General features: G+C 40.6%; 1 protein-coding gene across 6 annotated transcripts in view; it reads right to left on the minus strand.

Moving 5' to 3' along the window:
* ESRRG (estrogen related receptor gamma) overlaps positions 1–16119 on the minus strand; it is a 625896-nt gene that overhangs the window by 177221 nt on the left and 432556 nt on the right. For all 6 annotated transcript variants that reach the window (XM_060644356.3, XM_060644357.3, XM_060644361.3 and 3 more), the window contains one exon: positions 4651–5066. In XM_060644356.3, coding sequence (XP_060500339.1) covers positions 4651–5053 — 403 coding nt within the window. In that variant the 5' untranslated portion in view covers positions 5054–5066. The remainder of the gene's footprint in view (positions 1–4650; positions 5067–16119) is intronic.

Here is a 16119-nt window from a genome sequence, read left to right on the forward strand (position 1 = left end):
AACTACCATTTTAACCCCATCAGGTGATAGGACTGTCAAAATCTTCTAAAAAGGTTTTTTGGTCAGCAGAAAAGAAAAACAAAAACAAAAACACCTTGACTTTTCCCTAAGCGCTTACCTAGTTCAATGGTTGTTCAATGATAACTTGGAAGTAGTCAATAATTAAAACATGCCTTTCTGGTTGGCTTTCCCTGAAATCTATGATTAATTGCCTTTCACAATTGGAGTACCACATTCATCTTTGGAGAGAACAATTCGCATTACTTTTCTTTTTTTTTTTCATTAAAATTTTTTTAATGTTTATTTTTGAGAGACAGTGAAAGAGTCAGAGTGTGAGTGGGGGAGGGGCAGAGAGAGAGAGAGAGAGAGAGAGAGAGAGAGAGAGACAGAATCTAAAGAAGGCTCCAGGCTCTGAGTTGTCAGCACTGAGCCCAACAAGGGGCTCGAACTCATGAGCAGTAAGATCATGACCTGAGCTGAAGTCGGACACTTAACCGAGTGAGCCACCCAGACGCCCCTCATTACTTTTCTTAAGGTGTGCTCCAGATATATGTGCTTTTGGCTTTAAATTTAAGAAGTAGTTTCCCCAACCTTCATAATTGATATTTATCAATATTGTATAACCAATCTTAAAAATAGATTATTACAACAAGAAATAAAGACTCTAAAGAGGTAATATTCCCCACAAATATGCTTTTGGGTGCACCTGTCACGTAGTCAAGTAACAAGAGCACCGGCAGGCGCTAGTGAGGAGGAAGCCACACTTACATAATGCCCTCATCTTATGGGTTGTGAACAGTAGAAAGACTTGCTCTTAAAGGGAGTTGCATAATCTCTTCTCATTCCCTGAAGAGCTGTAGGGGAGGGAAGGGACAGACTCCTTTCTGCAAGGAGAGCTTGGCTGCAATGCTGCCTCAAGGCATGAGAATAGATTCCCGGCCCCTTCAGCATCAGAACAAGAATCTGTGATGAGAACAACAGATTTGGGCCCCTTTCAATGTCTTTGGAGTTCAGCTGCTATCACTATTTGGCCACAGAAAGGAGGGGCTGTTCCAGTCTTCCTTACAATTACCACCCTAATTATTACATTATACTTTCACAATTTAATCCCTTTATTTGCCTCACTGCCTTTTTGGGGCTAAGTTAGCCCCACGGTGTGATGCCTGCTGATGTAGCTAGCAGGGTAGCCTAAGTGCCGCCCAGCTGCCAGCTACAAACACAGCCAGGTGGGCAAGTCCAGAGTGCTAATCTGGACAGTGACATCTCTGTCTCCTGCTCAAAATCCTTGAAAGTTGCTCTCTCCAATATGGAGTAAAACTGAGCACTATACATCAATGCCAAGAATCACCCTGTGCTTTGCTCTGTTAAGCTTTTGGTAGCATTTCAGCGTCCTAAGGAATAATCAGGCATAGAATTCCAATTGCTCTATTCCAGTTAATTGCACAGTAAATAACTAATGCAGAGCTACTAACATCTAAGCTATAGGATTTAAAGAAAAAAAAAAACTGTCAGGAAACCGTTTCATAGTTGTTTTATCTTTTGAAAACATACTAAGAACCAAGGAGTTTAACCACTACCTGCCCCCTCCCCGCCCCCAGCCCATCCTAAAAATTTGTTATTCCTTCAAGGCAGAAGATGCTTGTAGAGGAATTCACCTCAAGGCACAAGTGTTTGAGAACTGAGGTTTAATAAAATGTTGGTAAGATGAAACTCCAGACAGCATGCTAGTGTCTGGCTCACAGTAGGTTCTCAGTAAATATTTGTTGAGTAAACGGGGGTGGTTTTCATGGTGAGAGCCTCTTGCTTATAGAAGCATATACAGCATTTGTTAATTTATCCCAAAATATTTGCTTATCTTTGTGTAGTTAATTCCAGAGCTGTATAAACTGGATAAACAAAATCAAGTCACTACCGGTTTGAATTTTTAGATACTCCGTAATGTAAGTATTCTAATACCTTTGGACAATGGCTACTAAGAACCCAAAGATTTGAAATGAGTTTTCATTCTCAAGTTTTACAATGTTAGTAAATAAACTGAAGATATTTTTCAGATGCACAAGAGTGGAAGCAAAACGTTGTTTTTACTTACTTTACCTATGATTTCACATTTCATTTTATCCTTAAACATCCCATGAGGTAGGTATCAATGCCTTCAATTTATAGATGAGAAAAAAGAAAACAAAGATCCAGTGGATAAAGGGTTTTTGTAAGAAAATGCTAATAAGATATGGCGATGATGAACCCTAAAATATGAAGATACAGCCATGAAAATATTTAGGTTACTCGGGGCGCCTCGGTGGCTCAGTTGGTTACGCTTCCAACTTCAGCCCAGGTCATGATCTCACAGATCGTGAGTTTGAGCCCCAAGTTGGGTTCTGTGCTGACTGCTCAGCACCTGGAGCCTGCTTCAGATTCTGTGTCTCCCTCTTTCTCTGTCCCTCCTCCACTTGCTCTCTGTCTCTCTCTCTCTCTCTCAAAAATAAATAAACGTTAAAAAAAAATTAAAGTCTGATATAAAACAAAAAAAAAAAATTAGGTAATTCATATTTACTCCAAACTAACCTGACTTGTGTTCTTCAGTTAAAACTATGAAAGGTTATGAAAAAGTTAGGCTTAAATATCCACTCTATTATCTAAGAGTTAATGATGTCTCGAAAAACTGTGATCCTAAGTAAACAGCCACAAATCAAGGAAGCTATGGAATAGACACAGAAGTAAGGGAAATTGTAAAACCCAATCCACTAAGGACCTTTACTGAAATCTTCAGTGCAACTAACGGACAAGACTTGCCTCCCAGCTGCTCTAGAAAGAAAAGAAAAGAAAAGAAAAAAAAAAAAAAGGTGGGAGATTACTGTATGTACAAATAAAGGGTTTCCTGATCACCTTTTGTTAAAAATTTAGAAGGATGAGAATTCAACAAACATAATCTCATCTGCACTTTAAAAATCAGTACATCACAAAGCTATTAAACTGATTTCAGTTACGTCCAAGAATGGGCCATTAGCAGACGATGGTCAGTCATTGGTGGTAATCAGCAGCCACATGGTAGACATCAAACTCGGCTAAGTATCAGAATCCCCTGGAAGATTGCTGGGCTCACCCCCACAGTTTCCGATTGGGGTAATGTGGGATGAAGCTTTCAAATACATTCCCAGGCGACAGTGATACCACTGGTCCACTAGAGATACGCTGAGAAACCATTTATTTATAGAACACAGCACAGGAGAGGGCAGCGATTTCTAAACTTGGCTTTACTTAAACATTAAGTGCGAAGCTTTCAGAAATCCCTCCTTTGCCCTTGCCACACCCAAAGCCAGTTAATTCAGAATCTGGGGGGACAAGGCCTGGCATCAGTATGTTTTCAGTCTCCAGATGATTCCAGTGAGCTGGCAAAGGTGAGAACCACTGATAAGTGGGAAGACATACATGTATCCAAAAAATGGCTGTCTTTTAAGAAGAAAACATTTTGGGGTGCCTGGCTGGCTCAATCAATTAAGCATCTGGACTCGATTTTGTCCCAGGTCACCATCCTGCGATTTCTGAGATTGAGCCCTGCATTGGGCTCTATGCTGACAGGGCAGAGCCTGTTTAGGATTCTCTGTCTCCATCCTCTCTCCCCCCGCTCCCCTCCCTCAAAATAAATAAATAAACATTAAAAAAAAAAAAGAAAACATTTTGTAAGCCACTGAGAATAGAATCACTGATGAGCTGAGAATCCTCAACACTTACTCTTTCTTTCCCCTATTTTCTTCATAAGTATATCACAAAGGACCTAAAAAAGTAAAAATTATAACTTCCTGTGAGAATATATATCTATGGCTTTTAACATGAGTGGAGCTCTGTATTTGTGGATTACTAGTTCAAATGAGCACATACAAATTTCCGCCATATTTTCCTACAATTATGTTGTTATTTATAAATCTGAAAGTCTATGAAGGTTCAGATGTGTCTTATATATGTGGGAGGTATATTTCATAATTAGGTATAATTTGGAAGACTTTCCATTACAAACTCATTAAAAAGGTGAGGAAAGTATATCCCACCATAGGGAAAGAAGGAAGGTTGGAGACAATTAAATTGTGTAGACTGGTGGTTCTCAAAGCATGGATCCTGGACCAGTATAATCAGCATCACCTGGTAATTTGTCAGAAATATAAATTCTTGGACTTCTACTCCAGATGTAACAAGTCAGAAACTCTGAGGGTAGGGTGACCTGTATTTTAACAAGATCTCAAGGTGATATTGGTACGCACTCAAGTTACCACTGCTCTAAAGTATCTATTATTTTCATGCCTCTGTAAGAAGAACCAAAGAGGTAAAAACACTATGGATCCAGTGTGCATTTGTTTAGTTGCAACACAGACCTCCATTGCTCTGATAATAGCTGTGTTTTTTAACACATAGCTTCATATCATTCCATCATTAGGGCTTAACAGTGAAAGCAGAATTCTTAGGGGGCATATCTGGGGGAGTTTATTCTATAATCCCTCCACAAGCTATTGTAATCTATTTCTATTTTGTACTCAAGACAGAATTGAGACTGGAAAACTTGATTATCAAGGATAAGAACTAAGAAAAACCAGCCAACCAACCGCCAACCATCAACCTGAGGCTGGGCGAGAGTGGGGTGTTCCCAGGTGCAACACTAACCTTGAATCGTCCTCTTGAAGAATGCCTTGCAGGCTTCACATGATGCCACCCCGTAGTGGTACCCAGAAGCAATGTCACCACACACTAAACACAGTCTCTTGGGCATCGAGTTGAGCATGTATTCACACTTGGTCTGGGGATCTTCAACAATGGTGCTGGAGCAGTCGTCATACAGTTTTCTGACCGGCCCACTACCTCCTAGGATAGGAGCAGAAGGGTAGAGAGGTGGCGAGTCAAGTCCGTTCTGATGGCCATTCATGGTTGAACTGTAGCTCCCGCTGGCGTCTGAGGAGCCACCTGGGCTGTGGTGGTTGACGCTGTCCGTCAGGGAGGCCGGGCTGGAGGGTTCCGTCTTGATGAAGGACGAACAGCTGGAATCAATGTGTCGATCTTTGTTTGACATTCTGCAGAGAAGCCTGAGATGTAAGGAGATACAAACGGAGAGGGAGAAAGAGAGAGAGAGAGAGAGAGAGAGAAAAGGAGAGAGTGTTAAACATAGAAACCAAAACAGGTAGAAACAAAGAGAAGGTGAAAAAAATAGAGAGAAAGTGAAAGGGAAGGATGAAAGGAGGGGAAAAAAAATAGAAGAATTCATATGTTAAAGACATTGCTCTTTGAGAGCGCTGCCTAAGAGCTGGGACTACACATCATTCATTCCCTAGTCAATATCTCTTGTTCTACAAGAAGGTAATCAGCATAAGGGCATGACAGGGTTACATCAAAGTGCCCAGACAGGCCATAAACAAAACCTCTAACGGGTCCAATTCCTTTTATTTTACCTTTCTCCTGGAAAACCACTGTCAATACTCTAGATTCTAAATTTGCCGCGGAAGAGGAGTGATTTAAAAGTCTATATCATTTCCAAAATTGGATTTATCCTCACTCTATTTTTCCCTCCCATGTTCCCATGCTGCAATCATTTTATTATGAGCAGAATCAAACTTTTATTTTCAAGACCGAACAGATGATTCCTCAGCTCTGTAATTACAGTTTGTCAACATGCTTCCATAAGCATAACTGTGTCTCTTATTGATCTAAGACACATAGGGAATATATCCTCAATCACTTCGCTTCTTTATTTAAATCGCTCTATTTCATAGCCATTTAGCAATACAGAAAGACATCAAGTATAAAATTCTAGCCAAGATGTACGGATAATTTCCTAGAGCCCACAAAACTTAGTGAAACGATCACCAACACGGATTAATAAACATGTGCGTGTGTCTGTGTGATTTGCCATTGCTTAAGAGGTGAGTGAAGAAAAGCCATTTGAGCCTTCAGTACACCTGGGAGTCCATAAATCTGATACTTTGTATTATATTCAGCAAACTAGGAATGTATCAAATTTTGTCCTGAAAATTGAGATTTGGGATGCTCTCTTTCCCCCCCTTCTTTTGGCCTTTTTAACATCATACCTCCTAAAAGGAAATATGATGAGGCATCCAATCTGACAAATTATCTCTCTTATCTAGAAGAAACATATTTCCCCTCTTTCTTTGTTGGACCCATAAATGATTAAATTTCTGAAGAGGTAATTAGATGAGAAGATATAATTGGTCCTATTTCCTTTCCGATTAGCCATAGTGCAAAACCCCTTTTAGCAAAGTCTCTAAGAACATTTTGAGAGCCTGCCATAGAAAGAAGAGGTGACAGTTGAGAAGGGGACTTAGCTAATTGCTTCCCAGTGGAAAGTTGATTTATAGGAATCCCACAGGGTAATGGTCATTCACTAGAATTTGGGGGAGTAGTCACAATATAACCAACGGGATGCAATTATCTCCTCTACTATAAATCTAATGATATTTCATCACTGCCCAAATTTCATGTCCTCCTCCGCCCCCCTTCCCCCACTGTTCTGTTAATTCAAACTAAAATATATATATATATATATATATATATATATATATATATATATATATATATATAAAATCTCCTATCGGGGAATGCTCACTTCATTGCTCCAAGAAGGCAGTCTCCAAAGCAGAGCATTAAGAGCAAATATTTGCCTCTTAAACAAGTACGTTGCACACTGGAAATTTTGTTCTGCCTTCTAAAGTAAAATGGTATCAGGAGGTGAAGAAAGCAAACAGGAAGAAGAAATCCACAAAAATATCTTTGCACTTTCGCCCACCCACCCGTGTTGTCCTTTCCTCAAGAGCTAGTGAAAGAAAAAATATCCCCCTCACCAGCCTGAACTACGGCGTCCTCTTCCTTCTGCATCTGCTGCCTTGTACCCGTCACTGTTAATGAGCGCTGTAATTAATAGATCGCTCTCCTTGTCTCCCTGCTTGCACTCTGGGCTAAGCACTTTTCCTCGAGTCAACGTTTGAAAGAAAGCGGGTCGGCACTGACTTACAGCAGCCCTGCGAATTCCTTTTAATTTAGAGCACTTACCCCAGCACTTCACTTATTACCTTATAATTACTGGACGACTCGCACATACATTATGATCTTGGACTAGAGTTAGAAGTTATTAGGGTACTAAAACATGGTTGCTCCCCTTTCCTCTCTCTGGCACTGAATTTCTCACAGCTATGACAATTAACTCTTTCACCATCTGCCCTTAAGGCACCATTCTTTTCCTCTCCCCACCCCCCCCCCACCCCCGTTTTTTTTGCAGAGGAGAGCAGCTTGATCACAAAACATCCCTAGTCTTCTCCAGGCCCTCTTTTCTGTGTCTCTTTTTTCTTGTACCATCTATGGTCAATTTCACCCCAATTTTCTTTCCCTCTGGCTCTTTCTCATGGACTTCTAAAATCCGCAGAACTCTTGATTAAGAAACAAGGCCAGGGGCTCCTGGGTGGCTCAGTCAGTTAAGTGTCTGACTTCAGCTCAGGTCGTGATCGCACACTTTGTGAGTTTGAGAACTACACTGGGCTCACTGATGTCAGTGCACAGCCCATTCAGATCCTCTGTCTTCCTCTCTCTCTGCCCCTCCCCCACTTGCACTCACTCTCTTTCTCAAAAATAAATAAACAAATTAAGAAGAAAAGACAGAAAGGCAGAAAGAAAGAACGAAAGAACGAAAGAAAGAAAGAAAGAAAGAAAGAAAGAAAGGCCAAGAATTGCTTTCCCGTTTATGGAACAGTTATTTTCTAAGTCACCAAATGTTTATGTGTCAAATGCATGTTGTTAAAGCCCTGAAAAAGAGGGAGTCTCCAGCCAGCTGTCTGGTCCAAAATCTCAACCCATAACTTTGCAATTACCTGCATGGAAGCAAGGAGATTAGGAAGTTAAGTTGTCAGGGAAGTCTCTGGGCAGTGGCAATATCTCTTCCCACATAAGGTCTGGCTACTGCAGCAGTGAATGAAACTGATCAAACTGGATTGGTGCCTTAGGTTGTACCTGTTTCTTTTCACACAATGAGCTCCTGCCTTAATTAGTATCTTTTGCCCAGTGGAAGTTATAATAGTCAGAGTTGCCATTTATCAAGTGCTCATTATGTGGCAGGCACTGGCCTGAGCACCTTACTAATATCACCTCATTTAAGCCTCAGGACAACCTTATGAGGGAGATATCCCTCTTCAGGCAACAGAGCCTCAGACATCACACAATCTCCTGAAAGTCATACAGCTAGGAAATGGGAATTCCAGGATTGGAACTCAGGTCTGATGCCAAAGTCCAGTGCAGAAATGTCTTGAAGTTGGGGAGCCTGGGTGGCTCAGTCGGAGCATCCAGACTCCTGATTTTGGCTTAGGACATGATCCCAGCATCGCGGGATCCCTGCATCAGGCTCTGTGCTCAGCATGGAGCCTGCTTGCGATTCTCTCTCTCCCTCTCTCTCTCTAAAAAAGAAAAAAGAAAAATAATTGAAGACAAAGAAGTGTCTTGAAGCCAACAGACTTCTTGAAAGTGTTCACAGATTTTTTTTTTAAAGCCAAGCAAGCAGGGGTGAGGAAGTGGTGCCCATGGAGACCCACTATACCCACAGCTCACCTATGAGCAGAGATGGCCGAGATGGCCACCCCACCGGCTAGAGGTCTGCTGTAATCGAGTCGCCCTCTCCAGTGTTGGGAGTGACACCTCAGCAGAACCTCCGAAAGAACACAGTTGTCTCCTAATTACTACTTAGCTCATTACATCGAACACTTCCTAGACACCATTACATTATACCCTAAAACTACAGTGGGTCTTAATTCTCTTCCTCTCTGTCTCTGAAATTCTACAGCTCTATTATTCAAGCCTGAAATATTCACAACTATCTATAAATTCAATTGTCAGCTGGTGGGTTTTATTCTAGACTTCACTTCAATCTAAAATTAGAGGCACTAAAATTCACATTAACTCTAAGAGGAATGTAGTGAATAAGACTTTATTTCAAAAGAACACCTTTTTGTCAGAAAGAGCCATTTTCTAGATGATGGCTTTATCTGTAGCCAAAGAGAATAAGCCCAATTCCACATTGTGCTGTTAATGCAGGAATTTTAGGTCACATTGGATTAATAAAAATCTAAATTTAGTTAAGAATTATGAATAGAAATAACATGGGTAGAAAATTGTGGGAAATGTTTATTTTAAAGCCTCAGTACAGTTGCTTTTACTTTATTATTTTAAGAGGAACGATGAGAAGCACAAGGGAGACAAGAGACTTCCCAGAAGACTTCTGAGGGAACACCCTGAGAATAAACCGGAAGAAGAAATAGCTATGTCAAGACTAACATTGTCTTTTTTGTGTAAGAAACTGAGTTTGAGGGATTTAACAGCCTTCCTGAGGTCTGGGTAAGGCCAGTCCTTTATTATACATGTTTAATATGGTTTGAAATATAGTCTCAATAATTCTTTCTTTTTAAGTTTATTTATGTATTTATTTTGAGAGAGAGAGACAGAGAGCAAGCAGGGGAGGGGCAGAGAGAAGGGGAGAAAGAATCCAAAGCAGGCTCTGCCTTGTTAGTGCAGAGTCCGACATGGGGCTCGATCCCACAAACCCCGAGATCATGACCTGAGCTGAAATCAAGAATCGGATGCTTAACAGACTGAGCCACCCAGGCGCCCCTAGTGTCAATAATTCTGATGATCACGCTTCCAAAAGGACCCTGGTGCCTCACCTTGCCCAAGAGTCGGGAAGGGTAAAATTTACCTTTGGTGCTAGATATTAACAATAAGGCAAATGCAACTTCTTATTCGCTGGACTATTTCAAAGTGTAATTTTTGAAAGTTAATTAACTGTGTTAGATGTGTGCATGTATAGAGAGAAAGAAAGAATAAGAATCAATTAAAGTGGTTGCTGTAGGGGGAAACAAGAAGATAATCTGTAAGTTAATATTCAATTTATATTATAATTATCGGGCTTAATTGTTTTCAGAGATCCTACCTAGATACAGGTAAATGTGTGACCTTGAATGAATTGCCATGAGTTAGAATTTCCACATGCTTACATAGATGCCCAACCATGGTGGTCCTCATTCCACAGAAGCTTAGCCAATACTTTTGTTTAAATGCTGGTATATCAATAATGTCCTACAGTCATATAGAACATACACATCTCGTCAACAGATAAGTTCTTAAACAGCTATATTTCATCCTTTACATATTATACAAACTCAAAATTATTTGCTGCTTTATTTCCCTACTTAAAAAAAATGGTGCATGAAATTCTCATAAAGAACATATTATGTGCAGGTTTTGTCTGGATTTCCTGGCTGTTATACTAAGACAAGGTTTTTTTTTTTTGAAACGTTTATTATATCCATACCCAGGACAGACACCTTAATAAGCTGAAAAAATGCCGGCTAAAGACATCACTATTTTATTTTCTTCCTTGTCATCCTTAAGAGCCCCAGAGGGTACCCATCTGCATTACAAACTCCACTTTATCAATTTGTATCCAAACATTTTAGGAAAGCACACTGAAGCCAGCAAGCTCACAAGTTCACACATGCACAGAGAAATACGAAGACAGTGCCCTTAGCTTTCTTACTGAATCACAGAATTTCAGGGTTTGAAAGGAAGGTTTTCAAATCCTGACACCTAAACACTTCTTATTCAAAATAGGCATGAATCTATGAGGACTGGTCAGTTTTCTACCTTCTGAAAACATCGATTAAATATTTAAGTATTTTTATTTAAATTTAAAGAACTAAATATTAAAAATATATATATCAGCCTATAGGCTTTTTTTTTTGTTTTAATGTACATAGAAGGAAACTTCCAAGACTTATGCCAAGCTTCCAAGTCGTAAGTCCTAGGCTTCAGAATCCATGACCCCAGCAGCTCCCTTAGCAGCCTGAGTTACAGCTTCAAGCATGCTACTTTACAATGAGCTTCTTTTTTTTTTCTTTTCCTGCTTCAACTAATTGCACTCTCGTAAAGTGGCAAAATGTGAATCACTTAGTAACAAAATGGGCACCAGCTGCTATTGTCAGAGAATGGTGATGCTGAAGAAAGGGAAAGCAACCGAATGAAGTGTCATGTCAGAAATCAACGGTGCAACGTGTGATTTGAGAAAACATGACTACTTTACAGAGACAGGGTGTCATTATGGCATCACAGTAATACGATGCTTTGACAACTACTGGGTCTAACATATCATCATTGCATTAAGGTACACTGGCTTAGTTGGGAAAGGAAAAGAAAGGATTTTTTCTTTTAATAAGAAATATCTTAAGGCCTGCCTGGTTAACCTAACGAAAAGAGATCATTAATTGTAAAGGAAGAATTGTAAATCCTGACCCACAATGCTCAGAAAGATTAAAACACACATGCACATATATGCACACACACTTCTGTATAATTTTAGACCTTCTTTAATAAACCTTGAGGCCCATCTCATGGAACAGATTTCTGCGTAACAGGGTCACATCATCTAGTAATGGTGATTCTTTGAATAAATAACTTGTGCATTTAGTCTAAAAGAACTTACTCCATCAAGAACAAGAGTAAGCAAACAGCTTTCTGTGGAGCTCCTATCAGCTTGAATTGCTGATAGGAGATGTGGCTAAGCAGTGTGGGGACATGAAGCCAGCTCCCTAAAATATGATCAGGGCCCCCTTTAAAGCCAAAAGCTCCCCTAATTCTGTAAGAGGCTGTATACTACACCAAAAAAAAAAAAAAAAAAAAAAAAAAAAAAAAAACTGTCAGAATTTCAGACAATAAATGAGAGACTTTTAATTCATTTCTACATACTCATTGAAAAGAAAACATACCATTAAATAAAATCTTGGAAAGAAGAAAAGAACCCTGTGAAAACTGCATCCCTAATGACAAAACCAAGACCTAGAAGGATCTTGCAGAAATGCTACCTGCTTTTGGGGTGCTAGAGCTCAATGATCCCCTCTTTTTCAATTTTGATCTGACACCACGTTGGTTTGACCATCCTGGTTTAGGCCTTGAAATCCCATGTCCCGGAACCCCCTCAGTCCCTGGTTAACGAGGATGGTTGGCTATGCAATGTGACAGGACTACAGAACCTCATACCTCCACCTGCGTTATACCGAAAACAAAGGAAGGGAAATGGAGAATATTCATTTTCAGCAATGAAGGCCGAGAAAGTTGGTTAGAGAAACGCACCAATAAGTGTAAGCGTGTGCAGCCTGACAAGACTGGGGTGCTGTAAGCAGGTGTGTTAGAAAGTAACCATACACCGTATCCCACGTCAGTGGGCCCCATGCAAGGTGGAGGCCACTGCTGATCACCTTGTTAAGTTATCTGGACTATTTTAGATGTAGGAAATTGCAGTAGCTTCAATTTGTATTGCCAGGTGATTTCTGGTGCTTCCTGGTTGATAAACTTTATTAATGGGAAAAGAAATGGTCCTGTGATATCACAATGTGTTGCACATTATGATTGTTGACAGTTTCTGTATTTAAGGATTCGATCTGATGCAGAGGAGCTTAGTAGTGTAATTTATCCTTAGCTTGTTTTCTTGGACCTATTTCAATCTAGGGGTGAACATCCCTTGTTTATAGCTCTGAATACAGTAAGTGAGCTATAGGCAAATCAATAAAACTGTTAAATGCATAATAATGTTGGGTAATTGCATACATGATGTTTTGCATAATTAACTGTCTGAGCTTTTCTTTAATATAATGGGCACTCACGTAATATAGAGTAGCTATAAGTCTATAAAATATACACAGTTTATATGAACCATGATTCTGCTTAAAACTCTGGCTAATCATCTACATCGGCTTTGAAGGGATAGCTCTCCTCCACTGCCAAGTCCAAATCAATTCTTATGACATTACTTTATAACTAACATGATATTTAACTGATGATGGCTATTAGCTATTATACAGATTGCATTCAAGAAGTGTAACAGTAGGGGGAAAATACCATTTAGTTTAAACAAACTTCTGCCGTGTAATCAATATTATTGAGGCAAATTAAGTGTTTTAACAAGTGTGTATATTTACCCTAATGCAGCTTAATTAACTATATCCTCACAACTGCCCAACTCCATGACACCTATGGATGTTAAAAGAGAATCTCAAGAAATGCCTAGTCAGAAATTCAAATGCACGACAAGCACAACAGAAGCACAATCAAGGACAATTGTGACCCCTACAAATATTTCTTACCTTATGCAAGTTACACTCCTAGGACCAAAAGCCCTAAGGACGGGAAGGGCTTTAGAATAGTATCCCCTTCTGTCAACCCACTTGGGTAGCAAATGGGTCACTAATCCCAGGGTACAGGGAAAGAGCTCTGGGCAGGAGGTGGGAGACCACTGATAGAAAGGAAGGTTAGTATGGGGTAAAAACTACATGAGATAAATCATCAAAATGAAGCTTACGATATATGCTGAATGTAACATTTATTCGGTCTTGGAGATTTACTACGCCATGAGGAGACCTCCTTCGCAGTAAGCTTTCCAGAGAAAAGAAATAGTCTCCTACTTCTACAAATCTCTGGTCTTTCAAACAGAAATATGGATCAATAAAGTTTGCTTGTGTTCAGACAATTCCATTTTCAAGCAGTCAAGGAGCACACTGAAGAGGAAAAGCAGACACAACAGGAGGAGACTGACAGCTAAATGGAGGCCTTCTCACGGCATCTCACTAGAGGAGAAATAAACAGACATTCAACTCATAGAAAGTCTATGCACTGATCTTTACAAATTACAATCGAATATAGACGCTTTACACACACAGACTCCAGTGATGGAGTTCACAAATCAAATCCAGGTCAATGAGAGCTCAGTCTGACTGAATTTTCCTTTCCTGTTCTCTTTGCTACACTGAAATAGCAAAATAGGAATGTTACCAGGCGTTGAGGCAAAAAATACTGAGATCGTGGTCTTGATGTCACCCTTTACTCATTAAGAAAATGTTTTGCAAAAGCAATTACAATGACCAACAAACCTGCTGCCTCCACAGAGATAGGCCAGTTCACTTGCAGCGGAACTTGAAAACATACCCGAAAACTGGGTGAGTCGCAGTGGTGAGAAAATTTAAATGCTGAAAAGGAATCATTGTCGAAATGAAGGTTGCTGTGAGCGCCTATGAACATCTCTACGCTAGTGGGAGATTCATAGCACAACCAGAGATAATAAACCACATCATTCCCTCTTGGACAAGTGGTTAAACTATATTTATACTTTTAACGTAATAGCTTAGTCTGCAGTAGTTAACATCTGGATGCAAATGCAGCTGGTCCTGGGTGATCTATGACAGCAGCAGAGGTTATGATTATATTCAGTTGGTATCAGGTGTTGTTCAGCTGAAGCAGGAGAGTAGGGGGAGGCAGGGAGGAGGAGAAATCGCTAATTATTAATCCTAAATCTTCCTCTGCTCTCCTTTTTTAAACATTTCAATGAGCTAGCTGCTTGAAGAGAAAGTGAAGCTGAAACACAAGGACACCATTCGCAGGTAAAGGAAAATAACATACATACACACATATATTTAATTCAAGCCATGGAAACGACGAAGATTTTGCTCTGTGGCAGAATGGGTTTTGTAAAAAGGGATTATGCGGCAGTGAGAGGCATCCAGTGAAGCCAAGGAAAGCCATCCACAGGCCCCAAGCCCAGATAGGAAGGACTTGCTTGGTGTTTGTCATTCAAAGATCCAAAAACAAACATGCAGAGAAACATTCCTAAATCTTCTTTGCAATTCTGAAAAACGGATTAAAAAAAAAATTTTTTTAACATTTATTCATTTTTGAGAGACAGAGACAGAGTGCGTGGTGGGGTGCAGAGAGAGAGGGAGACACAGAATCCAAAGCAGGCTCCAGGCTGTCAGCACAGAGCCCGATGAGGAGCTCGAACTCACGAACCGCGAGATCATGACCTGATCTCAAGTCAGAGGCTTAACCGACTGGGCCACCCAGGGGTCCCTAAAAGTTGTCTTAAAAAGTACTACACCAGGGTTCCCACAGCTTGCATGTCTTCTTTCCTCTTTCTCAGGGACTCGAGGATGTAGGAAACGTGGGTTCCAGCTCCAGGTCTGGCACCGTGTGACCTGAGACAAGTCACTGCTCCACTCTGACCTTCAGTGTCTTCGCTCGCTAAACAAGAGGGTTCACCTACAGGTTTTCTAAAGTAACTTCCGCCATTTTGTAAAAATCATATTTTACTCAAATAAAAACCACACTGGCCTGTGAGTCAGATTAGACCCGAGAGGATGGGCTGCTGAACTAATGCACACTCCCTATACTTCCTTTTCTTCGGCTGCTGCTGCGCTCGCATACCGCTCAGGGCCACGGCATTATACGGGCGCGCATGCGCGTGTGTGTTGCAGAAGGAATAATTACAGAAACAACTTGCTACGTAGCAGTGAAACTACGGCAACGACATTCAACTGAGGAATCATTCCCAGTGGGCTACAAAAGGACAAATAGAGCAGTGATAATTTTGGGGGAGCTGGGGAGCAGGACTCTTGGTTTTTCCTAGAATTGGTTCCCTTTTTGCTCATTACATTTTTGGTGGGAGGCGTTGGCGGAAAGGGGCAATTCCCGGCAATCAGTGTTTAAGTGAATGTTTGTCCCAGTGTGTGACACCACGCTGTCAGCAAGCAGCAGGGCGCCGCTGAGTTGTTACTACATTTGATTTGACTGCCAGTAGGAAGCTTCATTTCTACCAACTGTTAGTTGCTAGCGCAAAGAATCTTCTTCTCTTCATTTCTGGAGTGATTTTTTTTCCCCTCTCTTCCATTTCCTTTTCCTTGCTATGTGGTCAGGCCAAATGCCACGTGGGTTTCTAAGACAAAACCTGAGTACTTGTCTCCTGAGCTTGAGACGGGAGGACGTGGAGATAAAGGGTCCACGCAATTTGTTCAATATTTCTAGTCTCTCATTTAGAGTCTGCATTTTAATTCTGATTTCCTAGCTCATCACAAGGTCAACCCAGAGACAGCAATACTCCTTCCGCCACACTGTGGTCACATCTTTTTACTTGGTGGGGTTTATTTTAGCCAATGGAGCAGCCTTTATTAACGAAAGGAAGGAAGGGAAGGAAGGAGGGAAGGAAGGAAGGAAGGAAGGAAGAGTGTTGTCATTCACCTTCTCATGAAATATTGTTGAAATCATTGCTAT

This window comes from Panthera onca, chromosome F1 (genome assembly GCF_046562875.1).
Source record: "Panthera onca isolate mPanOnc1 chromosome F1, mPanOnc1 haplotype 2, whole genome shotgun sequence".
Taxonomy (NCBI): domain Eukaryota; kingdom Metazoa; phylum Chordata; class Mammalia; order Carnivora; family Felidae; genus Panthera; species Panthera onca.